This window comes from Terrapene carolina, unplaced genomic scaffold (genome assembly GCF_002925995.2).
Source record: "Terrapene carolina triunguis isolate 2854851 unplaced genomic scaffold, T_m_triunguis-2.0 Scaffold194, whole genome shotgun sequence".
In the NCBI taxonomy this organism is placed as follows: Eukaryota; Metazoa; Chordata; order Testudines; family Emydidae; genus Terrapene; species Terrapene triunguis.
This window is the reverse complement of record NW_020664545.1, coordinates 11,250,538-11,273,531: the sequence shown is the minus strand read 5'-3', so window position 1 is coordinate 11,273,531 and position 22,994 is coordinate 11,250,538. Positions and strand designations below refer to the sequence as shown.

Genomic DNA, 22,994 nt, shown 5'->3' with positions numbered 1-22,994 from the left:
ACCCCCTAAGTTCCGGAGGTGGGCTAGGATCTGCTGGGCTGTAGGAAGCGGGGTATAAGCTGTATGGCATTTCTGCAGTTCACTAGAGACGGGAGATCATTTTATCTTTGTCTTTGGCACTGGTGCGAACGCTGCTAGAATAGCGCGCCCAGGCCTGGTGTGCACAATTCAGGGAGGATGTCGATACACTGGAGAGGGGTCAGAGAAGAGCCACGAGGCTCATTGAAGGATTAGAAAGCCAGAGTGACTGAGCCCGGACTCTGTTTAGCTTAACAACGGGAAAGCTAAGGGAGGACTTGGTCACAGCCGGTAAGTATCTGCACAGGGAACAAATATTGAATAACGGGCTCTTCACTCTAGCAGAGGAAGTCGAACACGACCCAACGGCTGGAAGTTGAAGCGAGACAAATTCCGACTGGAAATAAGATGCACATTTTTAACGGAGAGAGTAATTAACTATTCGAACAACTCCCCAAGGGTTGTGGTGGCTTCTCCGCCACTGAGTATTTTAAATCAAGATTGGCTCTTTTTCTACAGGATCTGCTCTAGGAATCATTTTGGAGCAGGTCTCTGGCCTGTGCGATGCAGGCGCTCAGACCAGATGATCCCAATGGTTCTTTCTGGCCTTCACATCAGCAGAACATAAGAGCGGCCAGACTAGGTCAGACCAAAGGTCCATCTAGCCCAGGATCCTGTCTTCTGACAGTGGCCAATGCCAGGTGCCCCAGAGGGAATGAACAGAACAGGGAATCATCAAGTGATCCATCCCGTCGCCCCTTCCCAGCTTCTGGCAAACGGAGGCTAGGGACACCATCCCTGCCCATCCTGGCTAATAACCATTGATGGACTTATCCTCCATGAACTTATCTAGTTCTTTTTTGAACTCTATTATAGCCTTGGCCTTCACAACATCCTCTGGCAAGGAGTTCCACAGGTTGACTGTGTGTTGGGTGAAAAAAAACTTCCTTGTTTTAAACCTGCTGCCTATTTATTGACCCCTAGTTCTTGTGTTATGAGGAGGAGTAAATAACACTTCCTTATTTACTTTCTCCACACCAGTCATGATTTTATAGACCTCAATCATATCTCCCCTTAGTCGTCACTTTTCCAAGCTCAAAAGTCCCAGTCTTATTAATCTCTCCTCAGAGGGCAGCTGTTCCATATCCCTAATCATTTTTGTTGCCCTTTTCTGAACCTTTTCCAATTCCAATACATCTTTTTTGAGACGGGGCGACCACATCTGCATGCAGTAAGTAGAAGCATTTGAAAGGTCAGGCCCAAGGACACATCTGGTGCTTCTCTGCCACCAGAGGAGGTCAGGAAACATTACAGAAACCTCATAGCCCCAGCATGAGGTTAAACGTCACCCTGCTGCCAGTGTACTGAGGGGAAACTGAGGCATGGAGACACACTGCTTGCCTGAGATCTCACAGCAAGCCAGGGGCGGAGCTGGGAATAGACCTCAACTCCCAGTCATGCGCTGCAATAAGCAGAGCTGTACAGGCTGGCAGATGGGGTGCAAACAGAGGAAGCTCCAAATTAAGTGTGGACCGGGCCGGGGGAAGATCTAGCTTTGAAATTCCCATGTGTAATCCTGCGTCTATGAGCCACTGAATACTCCGAAGGCCTAGGCACCAATTATGTCCTGTTTAAGCCTAAGCCACATGGTTGATCATCTGCCTAAGGGGTCAATTTCACATATAAAAAGGTGCCACCTCTTGTTACATCTACTTAGCAAGGGCCTCTGGGACAAGCAGATCCGATTTCGGACCTCTCCCCCTGTGATTGGGGGTGGGGGGTGTCAGGATAGGAGGATCTGACTTAACAGAGGCTACACAGATTTTTAAAAAGACAGGAAGGAGACAAAAGAACCGATCAACAGCTTTACCTCCAGCCGAAATATACAAAGCACAAAGAATTGCTTTCCAAACACCCCCACACCCTCCCCCTGATAGCACGAAGCTCGGGCTCCCAATCACGGGCGCCGGCCGGCTCCTCATCACCCAGTCAGTCGTGGTTCCGAACTGCTCTATAAAAGTCGCACTAAAAAAGTAAGATTTTTCCCCCCCCAAAAAAGCAGCAGCAGCGTTTTATTTTACGGTATAGAGATCTATTTATACAACTCCAGCTCTGATAGAGAAGAGACTCTGCATAAATATCACACGCACACAGAACAACGTTATCCCCTCTTGTAAGAAAAGAAACCATCTCGCCACGCTTATTAAAAATCACAAGCCAGAAAAATACCCACTTTGCATGGAATCTGGGGAGCCCAGATTTAAACCTGCATCTTTCGATTGCTCTTGGTGGAGACGGATCTTGGCTACACTAGGTATGGGGTTCTCAAACTGGGGGTCGGGACCCCTGAGGGGGTCGTGAGGTTATTACATGGGGGGTCGCGAGCTGTCAGCCTCCACCCCAAACCCCGCTTTGCCTCCAGCATTGATAATGGTGTTAAATATATTAAAAAGTGTTTTTAATTTATAAGGGGGCGGGGGGTCGCACTCAGAGGCTTGCTATTGGAAAGGGGGCACCAGTACAAAAGTTTGAGAACCACTGGGCTAGGGGAAGGGATTTGGTCTTTTCCATACGGGAACTACCCTCCAGTTTAACTGGGACCCATCCCCCCTTCCCATTTAGCAGTACAAGAAAGAGCAGAACCCCCAGGATAAGGATCCCCGACACCCCTGTAAATCCAGAGTGACTCCACTGGAACCAGTGGAGTTCTAGATTTACTCCCCATGTAATCAAGATCAGAATCCAACTGCATAGGCAGAGAAACAGGGGGGGGAAGGAAAGTTGCAGGAGGGGAAGATCTAGGGCCCAGACCTGAATGGGAGCTTTGCCTGAGTAAGGACCGCAGGGGTGGGCCCCTAGCGAGGGATGCTCCCAGGAACAGCAGCTGCAAGGAGATTGTGCCCCCGTGACAATGGAGTTTGCTCCATTCCCCGCCCCTCTCCCCTCCCTGACACTGGTGCCTTGAGGAAGCTTCAGGGATAAAGGGACTGGATTAATAAAGACATTGAAAACCCACCAGCCCCTCCCCCCCAAGGAAATGCCAGGGGCGGGAGGCCGAATACAGAGAACCTACAGTATCAGAGGGGCAAGTGCACTGCAGCCAGTCCGAAACGCATTTGTCTCCAAAGCGGGAGCCGTTCAGCGGGGCGGGGGAGGAGAAGGACCCATTCCAGTTCAACTCCTTGGGGGAAAGGGAGAAATCAGTAATAAATAAGGAGGAAATAAGTGCATGGAGGCTGGGGGGAAGGACCCCCTTCGGAGCTGGAGGGGAGGAGGGGAGGGCTGGTGGCTCCATGCTGCACGAACAGCCTTTAACCAGCTGCCGAGTCCCCACAGAGAATCTCCCCACACGCGCAAAGTGAATTTCGGCTGGCGGAGGCCCCTTCCCCCACCCCCACCCAGCTGGACTCTCCTCCCCCGCCCCCAGAACACGGCGCTCTGCCAGAGCCCATCCTTGGAAGGGGCCACACACCAGCTGTCCAGGTTAGAGCAGGGCCCTTCCTGATCTAGCTTCGGTGGGGGCCAAGTGGCCCTGCTCAGGGCTCTGGCCACCCCTCACCGTGGTGGGGAAACTGAGGTCACGCTGGTCCCTGGCTACATATGGGCCAGCAGGGACCCAGCGCAGCCCACAGGCTTCAGCAATGCTTCCTGGGGTCACCAACATCTGTCTTCGCAGGTGCCGTCTACCCCAACCAAAACCCCCCCCGACCCCCGGTCCCCCCCCCCCCCCCCGTCACACTCACAGGAAGTTACCCCTGAACCCGCCCCCCTCCAGCAATGATGCCAAGTACTACAGGACAGGAGCATCGGGGATCCCAGAATGCACTGCGGCAGCACAGCTAAGGCGGGCTGGGTCCAAACTGCTCCAGCGCCAGGCTTATCTTGGGAGGGGACGCGCCAGCCACCCGCACCAGCTCAGGCCACTAACCGCTTCACGCCCCAGCCATGGAGCCCTTCCTGAAAGGTTGTTTCTAGATCACCTGCTTTTGCCCTCTCCTCACTGGTCCATTAACTACCCCACCCTTTCCTCTCCTCCTCCACCCACTTAGCCATTTCGTAAGCCCCCCCCCCCCCCCCCCGCCCTATCCCCATCACAAGGGCCCTGGGACCGCCCCAGAGAATAGTCACCCAGCGACACCTTTGCATGAACCAGCTGGTGGAAAATGTTGGGCTCCTTCAACAGTTCCTGCTGGAAACAGATCTCCCTCGAGCTTCAGCCGTGAAAGCAGGAGAGAGACAGGCAGCTCCCAAAGGCCAGTCAGTTTGTGATGGGCACAGGCAGGAAAGGACGCCGAGCCCCCTGGCACGACACTGACATGAGAAGGGACCCGCTGGCTAATGCAGTACGTTTCAGTGTATTCTACCCAAGGTGGCCTTTGGCGAGCCGCCCCGAGAGGCAGCCGCTGCTCCCGGAGCCGGGGTCCGGCTGGCGTCTCTTCCCGGCCGCTCTGAGCTCTCTTGTGCCCCAGTCCAGGAGGCTGGAGACAAGGTCCAGCCAGAGGAGCTTCACACAGTCCTCAAGCTCCGACGCCGGAATCCTGGCCGCTGCCAGATTGGGCCCCAATCCCAGCAAGCTGCCGGCTCCTTCGAGACAGTCCCACGGCCTGGGCCATTGGAGACAGTCCGACGGCGACTGATCCCGCAGCGCTGGGACCCGGGGGCCACGCGGAATACGGAGAGGGGGCAAAGGAGGCCAACTCCCAGCCATGCCACGCTTGAGGAACTCCCAGCAGACCCATCCCAAACACGTCTCTGAAGCGTTCCAGGCGGCAAGGTTCTCTCCGGAGAGCCCAGGGAAAGCACTGGGGGAGGGGGGTTGCTTCTTGATCGAAAGCGCGCCTGGACTGAGAGAGGCATGGGCGTGGAGCAGCCTATCCCCATACCAGGTGTGGCGTGGGCATTGGTAGGGCCAACGCAGGACGAGAGAGCCGTGCCAGCCAGGCCAATGGCTTTGTTACGCAGGCAGCGGGACCCCAGGAACTGCCCGTGACCCATCAAACTCGTTCCACCAAGGCCAATCGGCCTGGGCTCACACGTCGTGGGGAAAGCTGATGTTCAGCCTTCTGGCCAGTGGCACGGCACTGCACACAAGCGGCCAGGCCTATCCACAGCGCAGGCAGAACACCCGCGTCTATAAAATCAGCATCACCCATGCCAATGCGGGGTAGCGCCTTGTCCCCCTCTAGTGGTCAGACCCCAGAGTCCGTTACTGCGACGGAACTAACGGAGCTGGGCTCTTAGCTCAGGCGACAAACTCACTGCTTTTAGAGCCAGAGGTCCCAGGTTCAATCCCCGCAGCTGACTGAACCAGGGGCATTACTGCACCGCAGCCCTGACCTACCTCAGGGCTGGGTCTACACTGGGACCTTACACCAGAACAGCTACATCTCTGATGGGCGTGAAAAATCCACTCCCCTGAGCGGCATAGTTAAGCCGACCAAACCCCTGGTGCAGACAGCGCGAGGGCAATGGAAGAATTTGTCCGTCGACCTAGCTACCGCCTCTCGGGAAGGTGGATTGCCTACGCCGACGGGAGAACCCCGGCCTAGGTGGAGTCGACACCCAAGTGCTCCAGCAGCGCAGCTGCAGCAGGGTAAGTGTAGACACACCCTTAGTGACTTCAGTGCAGCGACTTGCAGCAGAATCAAATGGAGCAGCCCACTTGGCTGAGAAAGGCTGCTATGGAACCCCCTGCCCCGTTGTACCAATAAACTAGTCCACTCTGATCCTAGTTCAGTTCTGGGACAGGCCTGCTTTCGATGGACTGAAGGCACTTGGCCCTATATTTCCAGCAGTGACTAGTGATTTTTTGGGTGCCCCACCTGACCCACCTCAAAGGGGCCCCCTGTGTCTTTAAAGTGCTGAGAACTCTCTGGAAAAAAAATTAAATTACAAGTTTTCAGGAAAATCCGCAGCGCCCCCCCAAATCATGAAGAACCGAAATGCAGGCCCAGGCTTCCCCTAAAACAGCTGCACACGGCCGGGTTCCAGGAGCAGTACGCCGCGTAGACAAATACTCACTCCGCACCCGCTTCAAAGAGGCTGGCTGGGGCGCATGTCACCCCCCCGCCCTTTATACCCCTCCACCCCGATTCCACAGCTATAAAAACCGATTTTGTCCATAAATAGATTCCTGCCTAAAAAGCCCAGCCCCATCCCATGGCAGGGGCTGGACGGAGAGTCACTCGAAAGGTACATCCCCCCCGCCCACGGCAGCCCAGTGCCAGTCAGTCTGTGTCCACTGGCCAGATACCCACGACTTGCAAAGACCTCCGAAGGTTGCAGCCGGAGGCGCGTTAGTCTGTATAAATAAATATTCAGAATTCCCCTCTGGGGGAGGGATAGATCTATATCTATGCTGGGCTTCCCCTGGAGGGAGAGGGGAGAATTTCAGGGGAGCAGGTCCTGGTTTCCAGAAGGAGAGGGGAGGGGAAGTGGGAGACGCAGGGGACTTCAGCCACCGGCCATCTCCTCCCTGAGCAGCCTTCTGTCCCAAGAGCAACGCAGTCATGGCCTCTGGGGACGGGAGGCAGAACTGGCCTGGTTTAAGCTGCCTTCGTCAAGGGGTCCCCAGGGTGCAAGTTGGAACCATCCCTAGGGTGCCCCCTGCTGGGGAAGTGTCGTTGCACCAGCACCAGGAGGGTAAACCAGAGAGGAGGCAAGGGCCTTGATTTGTCCCTCAGCATCTCCAGGGCGAAAAAGCCCCGCACGAGTCGAGCCGGTAGAGTCTGGCATCGTGGTAGCTGGGGGTTCCCGGAGAGGTGCCACCTCTCACCGCCATGCGGGAGCCTGCCCAGGAGAGGGGCTGCCGGCAGCCAGGGCAAGGTCGTAGCCTTCCCCCCGCCCAGCTCCTTCCACAGCCGCCCAGGGGGAGCAGCACGGCCCGCGGGACTGGACGCCCGACCGCTGTGCCACGCAGGCCAGGGGTGGGGGATGCTGGACGTCACCACGAAGCCAGGTAGGGAGAGGCTGCTGCTCGAAGACACCCAGAACATGGAGCGGAAGGTCCCCGTGAGCAGGACCCCGTCAGGGAGGAGCAGACGGTTCGCTCGCCCCACAGATCCAAGGGCAGCCTTGACACCGGGCACTCTCGGTGGCTTCCCGGGCCGGCCTGGGCCAGGCGGCACCTTTTGGGGTCCGTGCCACATGGTCCCCGCTCGGAGCAGCGCCAGCCCCTACAGGAACTTGGCCGGGCTGGGGGCAGGGCTGGCGACGGGGCTCCCCGCCAGGCTGCCGGGCGCGGAGTCGCTGGGGCAGCCCAGCCGCTTGACCATGGAGGGGTGGAAGGCGGGATGGCGGCGGGCATGCTTGGTGAGGTGGTCGCTGCGCATGAAGCGTTTCTCACAGAGCGGGCAGGCGAACTTCTTCTCCCCGGTGTGGGTGCGGTAGTGCCGGGCCAGCTCGTCCGAGCGCGCAAACTTCTTGGAGCAGTCGGGCCAGGTGCACGGGAACGGCCTCTCACCTGGGGGGAGGGGGGAAGAGCGTGAGACACAGCAAGGAGCCCAGGGGGGGATGTCCCCACACCCCCACCCCTAACCCCTTTGGACTCCCCCAGACAGTCCCTGTGCCCCCCCGCCTCTGACACCTTTGGGCTCCCCCAGTCCTCCTGCTCCAACAGCACAGGCTCTTAACACTTCAGCTCAAGGAGAATCTCCACCAGCCATTCACCCTATAGGGCCTATGACACACAGCTGAGCAGTTTCAATTCCACCCAGTGGAGGGCAGTGTTCCACACAGCCATCCAATAACAGTGTTGGACAAACAACCCAGGTGCATTGTGAGTTGGGGGCTCCAAGTACTGGGCATTTGCTCTAGCCAGGGGCAGCTGGCTTGGCAGGCCAGTGACATGATCTGATGGAGCACTGTGTGAGCTCCGAGTCCCTGGACTGACCTGGGGAAGGGCTCAGAGCTCGAGAAGGATGCAAAGAGAAAGGGAAAGTTCATCATTCATTTCAACTCCTACCCCTCCAAAACAATCTCCCGTGTCCCAGCTAGGTGGCAGCACGCTAATTATGGACTGTGACACACAACACGTTTCCCTGGGTTTGGGGATATTTCTGCCACGTGAGCCTTTTCCCCAGCAGAATCAGAGCACGGATCCCGGACAGCTGCAATCAGCGTCTCACGTCTTGCGTTACCGGGGACCGGGACCGCACGCGCCTCGCTCTGCTCCTGGTGTCCCCGAACCGCCCTGCAGTAGAACTGGGGACGCCGGGAGGCATTGAACCAGAACAGCAGGGGGGCTGCGGGTCACAGGCAGTTCAGTTCTCCTGCAACAGACCCACCTCCCCGGCTCTGGGCTCTGCCACTGGAGCAGGGCTTGTGCGATAGAGAGAAGCTAGGGGGTGCTGTGCTGGGACAGGTCCAATGCTCACTGGCCCCGGAAACACAAACGGTCCGTGCCTCCCCCGTCCACGGGCAGCCCGCTCCGGTGAGGACTATGCCAGGCCCGGGAACGAGATGTGCCCAGCAGACAGACTCAGCCGAGGGCTCCAAGCCCACCCAGCCCCTAGGGATTGTCTTCTGGTTCTAATCCGCCCCCATCTGCCTAATCCTGACACAAAGCAACTGACCTGAGCAAGAATAAAAACAGACCCAGAGAGGACGAAGGCAAAATTAAAACCTCAGATTAAGATGCTGCCGGCTCCGGCCTCCCCAGAGACTAATTAGATGCTCGGCACAGGGCTTCCAATCTAGCCCCCAGTTCATCAATCTCTCTCCACCCTCAGTGACTGCTGCCTCTCTTACTACGGCGCCCCCTGCTGGTCAGGTGCAGACTATGCCGCATGCCTGGACTCCCGAGCTTGTCCGGACTGAAGGTCTTTCGAAGAGAGCCGACACCCCACTGAGCCAGGAGCGTCAGTACCAGAGACACAAGGGCCATGTGCTCCTGGGGGCACGTGCAAGGGGCAATTGGGCTGACAAAGCCGAGAGCCACTTGCAATGAGGTGCCGAGAGAAACCCAGGGCTTGATCTGCCCGGGCTCCATTCCAGGTTCTTGCAATCACAAGCATGACAGGATCGTCACCGGATCAGTAGTGAGCGAAATTCCACCACAATCTGCCACTTGCATCTCTGGCCTTTCTTCCGGTTTAACCCACCCAGCCCCTCGCCCCCAGCAGACTGGTCCCAAGGCCCAGGAGGGGAATATCACGTCCTGGACCCGTGGCTGTTTCAGGTCCGATCCTGCCTGACCCCTCCATGCCACGTATCAGCGGGTTACCACTGTGCAGTTGGACAGTTACTGAAGCACCTGCATCTACAGTTGCAGAGCCAGGAACTAGGGCCAAGTTAAACTTCCTTAAACATTTTTTTTCCACAACGTATGACACAGGTGGACTGCAGAGGAATTGCCAGATTGGACCAGATCAGGGGCCCTTCTAGACCAGTCTCCGGTCTCAAACAGTGGCTAGCACCAGCTGCTTCAGTGGGAGGAGCAAGAAACTCAGCAGTGACGGGGTAATCTGCCCCCAGCAAAGCTGGCTCCTAACCCCTATGGCTAGAGTCCAATTCATGCCCTGAGTTGGGTTTATCTCCCTGCCAAAACTCTTGTATCTTTGGATGAACTCTCGGTGATCTTTTTTTTAATCCTGCAAAACTCTTGACCCCAGTGATCCCTTGTGGCAAGGAGTTCCACAGGTCAGAAAGAAGATACTTCACCCATCGGTCACTGGTCGAATGATGGGATGTCAAGGTTTTAAAGTCAGCATAGATTGGGGGGACCAGCCTCCCCCACTCACAGCTTCGCCCCTGGTAAGCGACAAGACACCCCCCCCCACGCTTACGACTATGAAACATTTTAAACCACATCACCCTGCTCTGTGAATCCCGCGTATGAGAGGCTTTCCCCTGACTGCACAATCACCAGTTGGCACAATCTTACGCAGCCGTTTTCAACAGGAAAACGCGGCCCCCGTCACTGGTTACAAATAGCTTCTCCTGACTGCGTAAGCCCAGGGCGAAGGAGCGAGGCGAGTAAAGGAATCAGACGCAGCTCCAATTTCAAGAGCTTTTCCCCAGCGCCAGTGTGAGTCACAGCCCAAGCTTGGCAGAGGAGCGTGGGATGTTCAGGGGACCCTTTCAAGGTAAGATGAAATCAAAGTCTTTGCTTACTCCTGTAGTCCCAACCCTGAAAACCGCTCCTGGCAGCTTAACCAGGCTCCCTTTGACTTCACACGCTAAGCACACGTTGCAGCAGCTGGGCCTAGGAGGTCTAATAGATCTTTTGCCATCATTGACCCGAATTTAACAGATATGTGTATGAGCGTTACAATAGAATCTGGTGGCACCGATCAGGGGCCAGGAGCTAGGGTGACCCTACGTTCCGTTTTGGCTGGGACAGTCCCCCTTTTTAAGCCCCATCCCAGGCGTCCCGACTTTTTTGGCAAGGTGACTCACTGAAGACCCAATGCCCAGTCTTGCCAAAAAAAGTGGAGCACACCCTGCTACGGGGGCACGGAGGAACTTTTGTGGGGGGCGAGTGGCGACACCAGGCAGCTCGGACTGGTCCCACACGGGCGGGGGGGAGGGGGCGGACTTGGGCCAGCCTTGCACAGTGTCCTGTTTTCACTTTGGGAAATACGGTCACCCTAGCCAGGCCCCACTGCAGTAGGTACCCCTCCCACCCCACAGAAAGAGAAGGTCCCTGCCCCGCCTGTGATGCATTATGTGGCTTGTTATTGCTGCCTGGAGTTTTGTATTAGTAACACCACCACAGAGGATTAATAATGAATGCCTTGAGAGTCTCGTTTGCTCGTCTGTATTCCTAGGCTCGCATCCCTGCCACTGACCGCTTTCACGTTGCGCTTCTCAAGGCCCAGCTCCTTCGCCCTCCTCATTAAAATACTTCTACTCAGCTCAGATTCTGCCCAAACAAGAGGGACTCAGGGCAGCAGCTAGATGGGCGAGGGGCTGTAAGAATTCCTGGCTCTACCACCAACTCCCGGCGTGACCCAGGGCAAGTCACGGCCCTCCCGTGCCTCAGTTTCCCCATCTGTGAAACAGGGATACCACTACTTCCCCTGTGTTTTGAAAAGCTTTGCTCCCTGACGGCTGGGACGGGCTTTGAAAACCCCGGCAACTCGACGGGAAAGGCGTTCGGCTGCTCTGCGCCCACCAAGACTGCAACACGTGGTGCGAATCAATGGGGATGCCTACTCTTACGCCGTGACAATGGAGACACGGGAGGGGTTCTCCTGTCGCTGTGGTTAACCTCCCTCCCCGAGAGGCAGTAGCGGGGCCAGCAGAATTCTTCCATCGCCCCAGCGCTGCCTACGCCTGTCTCCGGGGGAGACGTAGCTACGCCGATGTAAGTTTTCAGTGCAGACCAGCCCTAAGAAACTGGTCAGCGTCCCTTTGAGTTCAGATCCTGCCCTGGACCCTGCCTCTCCAGGGCCAGCGGCAAGCCCTTTGTTAGGGAGCCTGAGCCCTGCCGCCCCTCCCCAGCACACAAAGAGAAATGCCCACTGCCAATCCATGCCCACTCGCGCCTCCCGGCAGACCCCAGCTGGCGCCCGAGCGCAACGCGTCAGCTGCTTCGCTTGTCCTGCCTCGAACTGGAGCGAGCCAGACGCTCAGGGCAGGAGGCAAGAGTGGGGGATGGGAGAGCACACTTCAGGCCCCGGGCTTTGCAGCCCAGCCCCCCGCCCTGGAAAACAGCTTGTGTCACGCAAGAGGCCGGAGACCCGCGCGGGGTTGGAGCCGGCCCATCGCTCCGCATAAGCGTCAAAAGCTCCTCAGGTCAGGCGTAACCTCCCGCCCCTTCCCTGCCTCCCACGCTGGGCCTGCTGTCTGCATGGAGGGGGAAGCCAGGGGACAGGCAAGCGGTGGGGGAAATCAGCTACAGCTGGGTTTGCCGGCGGGCTGTGGCTCGAAGGGGACACAGGCTGGGGTAGCCGCTAACAGAGAGCAGGGTGGGCTGGTCTCCTTGCAGGGGTGCTCCCCGGCGGTGCTGGGCCTGGACAGTTTTTAGAACCAGCGTGCAAGGGGCTAAATCCGGGAAGATCTGCTCTGATCCACGTTCATTTCACCATCCCTACCCGCATAAAGCCCACGGCCCCTCCCGGCGCATCCAGAGCGTACGCACAGCACTTTCTCTGCAAGGCGCTGAACGGACGCTGAATTGCACCAAGGTGAGCAAACGCCACTGCCGCTTAGCCAGGGGCGGGACGGACAGCGGCCCAGAGGTCACCCGCTCAAGGTCACAGCAGAGCTGCTATGGGACCAAGGCATCTTGAGGCGTGGCTCGCTGCCCCGAGCGCACTCCCGGCCTGCCTCTGCTGCCACGTGAGCGAAGCTGCCCGCGGTTTGCCAAGCTAAACACTTGGGTTTCCCATTGGCTACGGCCAGGGAGTCATTCAGTGCCAGGGGGCCCAGGTGAGGGGCGGAGAGGAGGCCCTAACCTTTGAACTTCAGAGGGCGTGAGACCAAGCCCACCCGGCTAATTCAATGCAACCCTCCCTGCTAGGAGTAATTGCACGCCCCCCCCCTCCCCCGCAGCTCTCAGGGGCCGCTGAGAGGCTGACGCAGGCAGCACAGGGACTGCCCCATGACTCATCCCGCCAGCCCAGCTCAGCACGGTTTGGGTGCAGGCGCTGGGAAACCCTTTTGTCTTGGAGCAAAAACAAACATTAAAGCCAGGAACAAAAAGCCTCACGCAAGGCGCAGAAGGGCCGAGCCCCAGGCCAGACACTGCAGCTCAGGCTGATCCTCTCTAGAAGGGGTGGAAAGGGGAGGCCCAAAGGGCAAGAATTCAATGCAGGAACTGCAGCGAGGGCAGGGCCCCGGCTCCGGGTCGGGGGAGAGCCAGTGGCAGAGGTCCCAGCCCAGTGGCAGCACCGGTTTTGGGTTCACAGGGGCACGGTTAGTTCCTGGCAGGAGATTTGTGGGCAGGGCAGTGCCAGCAGCTGCTTTGGGAACTCCATGGGTTAACGCCACATGCAGGCAACTCTCTCTCCCGCAAGCCGCGCTCCAGAAGAGACAGGCACATGGGCTCCTGCAGCCGCGTGCAGCCGGGGAATCTCACGCACCATCTGTGCTGCCAGCGCCGAGCGAGCTCAGTAGCAGCAGCGGGGTGAGACGAGGACAGCGGCTCCGTCGGCGCGGGATCTTCCGGCTCTGCGGCACAGCCAGCCCTCCCGGTGCACGGAGGCTGCCCCCTCCCCCACGCCCTGTGCTTTCATTCAGCGGTTCAAACCCTGCTCCAGACCCAGGGCGTCCGGGGAAGCCGGGACTGTGCCCGCAGGATGGTCAAAAGGCAGAGGAGAGGGAGCGGGGGCGGGTTCTGCCAGAGCCTCACCCAGGCATCTCAGGGCAGCTCCAGCCCCCGCGGTTCAGCCCAGTCTAACACCAGGGATTTAAAGGGGACGTCGTCAAGCAGTTTAGACCCCAGATTCCACACCCCTCGGACGCTGCGATCAGGCACCCTCCTTGCTCGGTACCAAGCGGGCCAGCTCCAGACAAGCACACACCAATCGCCACACGCTTCCTACATCCCCCCGGCCGTGGAAGTACCAGCTGCCCGCCTGCCGCGGACAGCGGCTGGGGCGTGCAAAGGAGCTACAGGAGTTGTGTCCACATCGCATTGAAGGTCGGGGGAGTTCAGAGTAACTCCCTCAGAGGCTTTGAAAATCCCAGGCAGCTCCTGCGCAGCTTCGTTTACCTGCAGGACCTACAGTCAACAAGGCAGGGGGCTGGGAGCGAGAACTCCTCCGTTCGATTCCCGGCTCACAGCACGATCTTCAGTGATTCACCCAACCACGCTGTGCTTCTGGGGAGGGGGTGCAGCTGCGGGCGCCCTGAGAGATAAACGGGGGGCAGGGTGGCCTAGTGGACTGGGACTCTGGAGAGCTGGAGTCACCGTGGTGTCCAGGGACCAAACACAAGGACTTCCAGCTGGATGGTCTCTGCCCCCTCCATGCTGGGGACAGTTGTTCTGTAGGTTCTCGCCAGCACAGAAGGCCGGTGTCTGGGCATCTCCCACTCACTAGGGTGCTAGCGAGGAGAGGCCTTAGCAAAGGGCTGGCTCTGACACTGATCCACGTACAGGCCTCAGCCTTCCCCTCCGGAGCTCCCTCCTGCCACTGCGGGCCTACGCCTAGGCTGCCCCATCCCTGGCAGTTCACCCTCTGGGTCCAGCCCTCTGCAAAGGCCGAACTAACTCCCCCAGCAGCCTGGCTCCAGCCCCCCCCACCGCCCACAGGGGACCTGGCTTCTCCCCACCTCCCTCCCACCACCGGCTCAGGTTACAAGAACCCTCTAGCCCAGCCACGCTCTAGCCGCTCCTTTGTAGAGGGGGGGAGGCTCCGCTGATGTCCTGAGCTGCCCCCCCCCCCCAAGCGCCCCAGCTCCTAGTGCCTCTATTTCAAACCACGCCGCCTCGTCAAGTTCAAACCGTCCGAGTCCAGCCATCACGCCACAATGGGGCCTTTCATCCCCCAACGACGCGACAGCAGGCCCCACACACAATGCCACGGGCCCGAGTCTGGCTGCCTCTCTGCGGGCACGCCAGAGCCAATCTGCCGGGTGAGCAAAGCCCCCCAGGATGCCAGCTTGGGGTAAGCGAGACACACACAGTCTGCCCTGACACAGGATCCCATGAGGCGTAGGCGGCCGACAGGGGCTGGGGGCGTCCCTCCCAGCAGGAAACTCGAGTCCACTTCAGCGAGATCTTGCCCAGGACTATTTTCTACCCAAGGTGGAGTGAGTGCCTGGGGCTAGCCATGAGGTGACTTCACGGGGGCTAGCCGCCGTCTGGCTCCACCTTTCAGGTTATTGGCTCCCGGCCACCTTGCAGATCTTCAGTTCAGGGCCAGATTCCCCATACGAGCTGAGGCTCAAGTTTTCAAGGGCTCCGAATCCACAATCCAGGCCTGATTTGCGAAGGATTTCAGCCCCCCTGTCACGTGTGGGCAGACCAGGACCCCACTGTGCCAGGCGCTGCACAAACACAGAAGGGGTCTGACATCTGAAGTCATGCATGTTCTGGTTGCAGCTGGGCAAAAGGTACCCTTCCCCCCACACCATACATCAGCTGGTGGGCGGAGCTGGCACAGGGGGTTGTGTGCATGGCACTTCTGCTACTCGAATTCTATCTTAGCTTTCAACCCCACCCCCAGGAATAACTCCAGTCCCCGTCTCTGCTGCTACAGTGGCTCCTCACAGCTTTTCCCCGAGGGCCTTGGCAGCCTTCCTGACAGTTCCACAGAACTCAGCAGCACCCTTCGCAAGCTGCTACTTGGTAAAGCTATGAGCTGCACCCGAAGCACTGGACCCAACTGCCTGCAGGCTGAGGAAGATAACGTTGCCTCGGGTCACGCTGGCTTTCCCATTTGGAGGGTTCTCCGCATTGCCACAATGCACGGAAACTCTGGCCTTGTCTATCACAAAAGCTGTACCACTTTAACCACACCAGCATAGTTAAAGGGGGACAACGTCCCTTAGTGTGGATGGAGTTCTACGGGGCCTGTTCTACACCTAAAAGCTACGTCTCTCAAGGTGTGCATAAAAGCCACAGCCTTGAACGACGCAGCCCTATCTCCCAGTGTAGACACAGCTAGGCTGAAGGAAGAAAGCTGCTGTCACTAGGAGAGGTGGGGGCCCTACACTGACAGAAGAACCCCTTCTGTAGGCTGCGTCTATACTATGGGGTTATCCTGGCATGGCTATGCCGGCATAATCCCCATAGTTATACCAGTGCAAAAACTGTATAGTCCAGGCCTCAAATACTGCACGGACCAATGGCTTCACGTCCCCGCTCCAGACGCCGCAGAGCAAATTTCCTATCCACCGTGGGCAGGGGGATTTTTCAATCTAGATCTCTTCCAGGCTCTAATTTGGGAGAGGCTTTATCACATTGGGGATGGCTGTTACACCCCAGGAGGGCCCCCTTTACATATGCACATTACCATTAGCCAGCTACTACCCTGCCTAAATTAATCCAGCATATGGTCAGCCCTCAGAACTCACTGCAGTTGTGGCCTTATCTGAAGCCAAGGTATGGTGAACCGTTGCAGATCACCGTACATCAGTGCATTCGCACTGAGACAGTAGTGCTCTGCACTGGTACAGCACCATCAGTGTAACTATCTCAATCAGGATGAGGCCTGTTGATCAGGTCTCTCGCCAGGCCACTCCCAAAGTCCAGCCCATGCCCCCCTCCCCCGTGGTGACAGGGAGCCAGCGAACCAGCATGGCAGTTCCACACTGAAATCAAAGGACAACCATGTGCTCTCAGCAAAGCCAAACCAACCCCCGCATCGACACGACTGACTATACACACCACTGATCAAGGCAGGGCTCATGGGTCATGTCGGATAGCAGAATTTCCAGACAGTTGCTCCCAACTGGTGCTATCATGTTATGGTGCCTAAGAGGACTTGGAGTGGAGCCAGCCATGGCTTCACACGCAGCCTCACTGGGACACCAGGTTTCACGCCAGGCATCTTGCTGCCTGATAACTAAGGTAGCAACTGTGGGAAGAGGCTGCCGACTCCATGAGACCCTCTGCTCCTCTGGGCAGACACATCGCAGGCCCACTCTCGACCCCCCCATAACCGCACCGATTCACTGGTGAGAGGCAGGAGAGTTGGGCCCAATTGCTTTGGGTCTCTGTATAACCCCAAACTTTCACGACCTCTGGGTTGGTGGCAGTCCAGATCCGAACTCTGCCAAGACATAAGTCCTGGATCCAAATGCTTCCTAACGCTGGGGTGCAAGACTCCAGACACCCACAATGGGCCGATATCTATCATCCGAACAATTAGCCACCCCCTACCATATATTTCAGTGTAGTTTTCATTAACTGTGAGCTTAACACTGCAAAAGGGGCCAGTTTGACAGCCCAGCATGCACAACTCACGGCTCAGGGTCATTCAGGCCAGATTGACACAACAGACTCCTGCCAGTATCCCCACGTGGGTCAGGGGTGCGATCTCTGACCGACTCAGCCGGGCTGGCAGAATCCCCTCGTACAGGCACAGTTATAGCAGCAAAAAAGTGCAGTTATATCAGGCCAGCTTGTTTCACGTGAGGGAGCTCACAGCAGATATAAGCTAAGCGCACATCGCGGGGGTGGTCTGTGGGTACATGCCAGTACCTGGCCTCAGTCTCCCCAAGAATTCGCAGGTAAGGCCAACTGAACCAATCCTTAAGAACAGTATCCCAGACACTCCTTCAGCCCCTGCCCTGTGGCTAGAACCAAGGCTTACTAAGGGCCTCTTATCTTTCCGCCCCCATACTGCCAACCTGCCCAATTAGAAACAACAAGAGAGGTGGGAGGGGGGGAATTAATGACACTCCCGCCCTGATCTCCTCTGCTCTGTTCAGTGCCAATGCTCCACCCTCCTTGCCTGGCACCAACGCAGGTGCAGCGGCCTCCCCAGTGCATCAGGGCGAGACAGAGAACCAGGAAACCAGGCAGCTTCTGCCCTGGGATTTTGCCCCCTCCCCCTTCACGTCCATTTCTGCCTCCTGCCTCTCCCCAGTCCCACCCACCAGCTTAGGCAGAGAGGCCCCAGGCAGCCTCGTGCCCAGTGGAGAGCTGCCATGCAGATTCCTGCGACCCACCCCGTACCCTCCCCCAGAGCCAGCTGCACCCCACAGACTCAGTGTGCAGGAAGTGCCAGCCCCGGGATTCGGGGGCGGGCCAGCACCCCCCCCCCCCCCAGCCACACAGGCCACTTTCAGAAGTCGAAGGGCTTCAGCCACCTCCAGAGGTCCCCAGGGATGGGGCGCTACTCCCGGAAACCAGGGGCAAGGAAGAGATCCGGGGGGGGGGGGAGTCACACAGGGAAGCAGGCTCCAGGACCTGACGTGCGCACACTTCAGTACCAGTCCCCCACCACGCACACGCAAAGAAAAGCTGCCGTGTTGCATGGCAGAGAAGGAAGGGAAGCGTGTCACAGGCCATGGCCACGCCTCCCAGACAGTCCAAGCCCCGCCCTTCCCACAGAAGGGTGGGGGGAGGGGTAATAGACTGGGCTTCTGCCCCTTTGGGGCTGGCAACTGATGGATTGGAGGCCAATGGAAATGAAGTCGCGTTGTTCCACGCAGCGGGGGTGGGGGGAGTTGGACACAACTTCAGATCGCTTAACAACACCCCCCCCCAGCAAAAATAAGTGACATCACCCTGGACCCCCCCCCCGCCCACCCGCCACAGGGAGGCCTCCGGGGTAGGTCATGGGGGCGGGGGGAGGGGTCACAGCCCCCGGGGCGAAGGAGGGAGGGAGGGAGATCGGTGCAAGATAAAGTCACCATCTGAAAAAGCGACCGGGGGGGGGCTGTTCCTACCTATGGGCATGGGGTACTGGGGAGATGCGAAAGGACTGGAGAGCTGGAGGGGGTGGCGGGACCCCAGGAGGGAAAGGGGGGGCAGGGAGAGCAAAGGGAGGTGGGTAAAGGCGGGGGCCCCTCGTGGGTGGGGGAGGAGGGGGAACACGCGCGCAGGAGCAGGGGGGAGGAAAGTGGGGCCGGGGGAGGAGCGTGAGAGCGGAGGCGGCGGAGGCAGGTGGGCGGGGTCCCCGCGCAAGGAGGGGGCAGAGTCGGGGGCAGGTGGGGTCCCCACGCCGGGAGAAGGGGCAGAGTGGGGGAGGCGGGAGGCGGCCTCACCTGTGTGCGTCCTCAGATGCGCCTTCAGGTGGGACGATTTGCCATAAACTTTGCAGCAGCCCTGGAAGTGACAGCGGTGCCGCTTGCCCGGGGAGGAGAGGCTGGGGCTGTGGCCGGGCAGCGGGGCGCGCTGGGGTCCGCCGCCCCCGTCGGACAGGGTGGTGTAGCCGCTCTCCAGGTCCCCCCCTCCGGCCGACGAGGACGAGTTGCTGCTCTCCGAGTGCGCCGAACCGGGGCGCGCCCTGCAGCCGCCCGCCGCCGGGGCTGCGCCCCGGAGGGTGTCCCGCACCTCCCGGTCCTCGCTGCTAGCGGGATCGGGGCTGGGGAGGCTGGAGGCGGCGGCGGGGTGGATCAGAGCCCCGCTGGAGATGGACACCAGGCACTCGGCAGCGAGGTAATCCAGGCAGGACATGGCTCTCCAAGGGGGGCCCCGGCGGGACGGAACGGGGGGCCCGGAGCTGCTCCACTCGCCTCGCCCGGCTCCGGGGCGAGAGCCGCAGCCTTTGTGTCTCCCGGCGGCCGAGAAAGCGGCGGCTGCTAAGGCTCGGGTGGCCCCTGCTCCGCCTCCGAGCGCACCGAGTGGCTGCGCCGCGCCCTGGCGCACGGAGAGAGACAGGGACACCCTTCCCCGCCCCGCCGGGAGCGCACGCACCACACCGCCGGCCCCAGGGCGTGGGCTGCAAGGGGGGGGACGGGCCCGCCCCGCCCCCAGCCCAGGGCTCCCCCCACTCCCCGCCGGGCTCCGCCTCTCGGCACATCGGCCCACACGCCGGCGGGAGGAGCGCGTGGGGGGGATGCAATGGCCCCCGGTGAGGGGAGGGGCCGCAGGTGTATCAGTACGAAATGCAACGGCTGCTGCTGGCTCGCCCCCAACGCCGCGCGTCTCAGCACAGGGCGGGCGGCAGCCCCCTCCCCCGGGCACAAGCGGCATGGTGCGAGCCCCTTCCCACCCGTGCCATGCTGCCTCTGGCCTCTGCTCCCATCACACCAGCCACGCTCCTGCCCCCCACGCTTTGACATGCCTCTCCTCTCCTCTGATCACCATGCTGGGGAGTGTGTCCCCAGTGCTCCAGCCCTGCGGCCTCTGGACTAGGCCCACAGGGCACATTCCCTTCCTCGTTCCCCAGAGCGAAGGGGCCCACGACCTCTCCCACAACTCCTGTCACAAATTCACAATCCCCCAGCGTTATCCAGGATACCCTGCACGCAGGGGGAGATCCCAGCATCCCCCCCCATCAGCCCTTGGGCTAGTTACTATGTACCAGGCCAGCTCACCAAGCACCCAGTTCAGCACCTGCTAAGGCCCTGTGTTTGCAGCACCCTCACTGGGCACGGACAGCCACAAACGGCCATAGGCAGAGTGGAGAAACAGCCCCTGGGCCCAACTCACCGTTCCTACCAAACCAGGATTGTTCTAGCGTAATAAGTCTATCCAGGAAGTGGCTCCAGAAGTAACTGAGGCAGGGCTAGAACTGGAGAGTGTAGTCATACTGTCCACAAACCTGCTCACCAACCCGCCTCCCCTCCCCCCCCCACGGAATGCCACTAAGATCAGGTGGGGAAAACTGTAAAAAACATAGGATCATGCGTGTTCTGCTGGGATCCCACTAAGTGATGCTCAGCTATGCTGAATCGAGGCAGGGGCATGCGCCCAGGGCCCTGCCTGCCAGTCACACAAATGGTGTCGGAATCTAGAGCCTTGTCTACACACACAACTGTTCTGGTGTATACAGTTCTGGTGTAAAGCCGTATACAGTTATACTGGTACAGCAGGGCTTCTATGTACAGCTTATTCCGCTACAGGAAGGGCAATGAGCTATATATACGGTACCTTTATACCAGCATAACACACTAGGGCTTGTACCAGCGTAACCTGATTGGTTCAAAAGCCATCTCCCCTTACTGAAATAGTTATATCACCACTCGATGAGTTTGCAGACCAGCTTTAAACAGTTACTTAAAACAAATTGTGTCTAGCCCTTGTGGCTGTAAAGACAGCCTGGTGGTGGTGGGGGAAGTGAGCCAAGAGGAACCACCGCAGTGATGCGTGCCTGAGTCTGCAGACAGTTTCCGGCTGAGAGAGGGACCCCTGCCCCCTACACTCCCCACCGCAGCAGACCAGGCTCCTGCTGCGTGGGGAAAGGCTTGGATGCCCCTGAGCTCTTCAGGGTGTGTTGCCCCTCGGGTGAGGCTCATGCCCAGTCCCCACTTTGGCCTTGTGGCTCCCAGAGTCGGAGTGGGGGAAGCATGGGGGTGTCTCCTAAATGCCACCAGCTCATGACACCAAAATGAAACCGCGCTCAGGGCACATCTGTGACCCTTCTTTTCCATGTGCTTTCATCCGTGAAGCAGCTAAAAACATTGAGGTGCAAGGATTCATTACTTGGAGTAACAGGAACGGGGCACATCACACTTCTTAGAGGCCCTGTTTCGGGCTGGCGGGCTGCAGGCTCTCAGACCTCACTGCTCACTCACACGTTCATGCGTTTCGCTGCGACCCTTATGATTGGAGGGCTTTTCGCCCGCTAATGAAAGCTGAGATTCTAACCCTCCTACTTCTGGGCTGAAGCCAATTTCTGTCTATTGGGGGGCAGGCAGCTGGAGAAAGGCAGGATGGTCTGATGGGTCTGGCCATGCCTCCGGAGGACAAGATGGCAGCCTCCAAAGAGGGCCACTCACCTAGCCCAATACAAGTCCTGGGTTAAGAGATCCTTCAGGGTTTGACAGGAACATTCATATACATGGGGCAGGGGAACAGGTCCTATCACATTCATGGTGCCTTTTTTAGCTCCCTTTAGCGACACAGGGCCTGGGGCAGTTATTAAGCCATCCTGGAGAGGGCCGTCATAACTGGGCCTGGCCCTTTGGTGGCTGCTTGTTAGAGCCGGCGTCCCGATCCCATAGCCAAAGGTGGGACCGTCCTGCGGGTGACAGTCCCAGAGACTCGTTGCCATCTGTAGAGGGACGCTGAGTCCGAATTCCCGTGCTCTGGCCAATAGGATCCAGGCCAAGCTTGCCCCCACTGGGAGTCCCCTTTGGCACCTCATTTGGGTGCTGTATTCAGGGACCGTGGTGTCCTTGTCCCTTTCTGCTCACCTGTCCCCTTAGCAGTTATTCAGTGTCTCCTTTACTATACACACAATCCCTCAGGTTTGTGGATCACTGGTTTCTAGGGTAGAAGAGCCAGACAGAAAAGCTAGCGATAGGCATCAGGCAGAGAGTAGCTAAAGGGCAGCAGAATGCTGGCCGTGCTCTGCAGGGATCTGTAGAATGGGGCCCCTCAATTCCTATAGGGTCAGTTGGGTGCTGCCATAATCCAAGGTTAACAAGGTCACCACCAAGCTGTTCTCAGCTCATTGCACTTTAGCACCCCCTACTGGTTCATTGGCAGCAGCCCCTGGGTTCTGGGACGAGAGAGCAGCGATTCCAAGGCAGATTTGTAGTAAACTGCAGCAGCCAGCATGGAACAGTCTCTGCAGGGTGTTTCAGACAGCAGGGGTTTTGCTGCCAAGTGAGCTTGTCTGGCATGTGCGTATTAGACAGGGGAGGGGAATAGAACTGAGCACACAAGAACAATAGAACACAAGGCGATAAGGCACTTTCCCCTCCTTCCTGTCCTGGCTGGTAGTGTTGGGGGTTGTTGAATGGCTGCAGTTAAACCCCAGAGTCAGCTGCATTCCAGAAGCAGGTGGGATCCCTACATTGCTCAAGAGGTTTGTGCAAACCATGGAGGCCTTGCAAAACTTACCGGACACTTACTGACCAGATTTGGGGATGCAAGGCTCAGGACAATGGACTCTTCAGCTCCTGTTTATCCCTGAATATTGGAGATAGGGTTGTCTAGCCCTCCCCAAGTCTAGTTTTCCTGGGTCTTTCTCCACTGTGACCAGCTCAGTGCCTGCACCCTGATTATCAGCTTCATGGCTGCCCATAGGATTGGAGTCTTGTGTTCATTCCACCACTGCTGCTTGGGAAAAGCAGAAGCAGAAGAAGCAGCGCGCTGCCCGTCTGCAGACTCAGGAAGACAGTCAGTACTGCATCAGGCCAAATGGCATCTCTGCTTCAAAGGCCGTGCCTTTAACTTGGGCTCAGATGTTTAAAGTTGCTGTAAGTGAGCTTTTACACACCCTGAGATCAGACTTCTTTCCACATCTTTGTAATCAACGAAAATAGGGTTTTTTTAAAAAAATCCGTGATGCTCTGTACCTCGGGGGAACACCCTACACCCCCATGTTCATCTTTATAAAATGATTGTGTGGTATGCAAAGTTTGTCATGTTGCGTGTCTTCGGAAGGCTCCTAATGCCCTGAGCATGGTTGTTATAGTGATTGATTGTTACAGTAATGTTACTGTAAGGTTATAGGTTATAA

The 22,994-nt window shown here is 58.2% G+C and overlaps 1 protein-coding gene across 1 annotated transcript; it reads right to left on the bottom strand.

Annotated features, from left to right (window-relative positions):
• Positions 1-6,161: 6,161 nt before the first annotated feature.
• On the bottom strand, positions 6,162-19,187 carry KLF16 (Kruppel like factor 16). Its single transcript, XM_024208231.3, has 2 exons — positions 18,625-19,187; positions 6,162-7,480 (listed from the first exon to the last, which is right to left on the bottom strand). Exons 1-2 carry the CDS (start codon positions 19,034-19,036, stop codon positions 7,194-7,196), a joined length of 699 nt encoding a protein of 232 aa, XP_024063999.2. The 5' UTR covers positions 19,037-19,187; the 3' UTR covers positions 6,162-7,193.
• Positions 19,188-22,994: the final 3,807 nt, after the last annotated feature.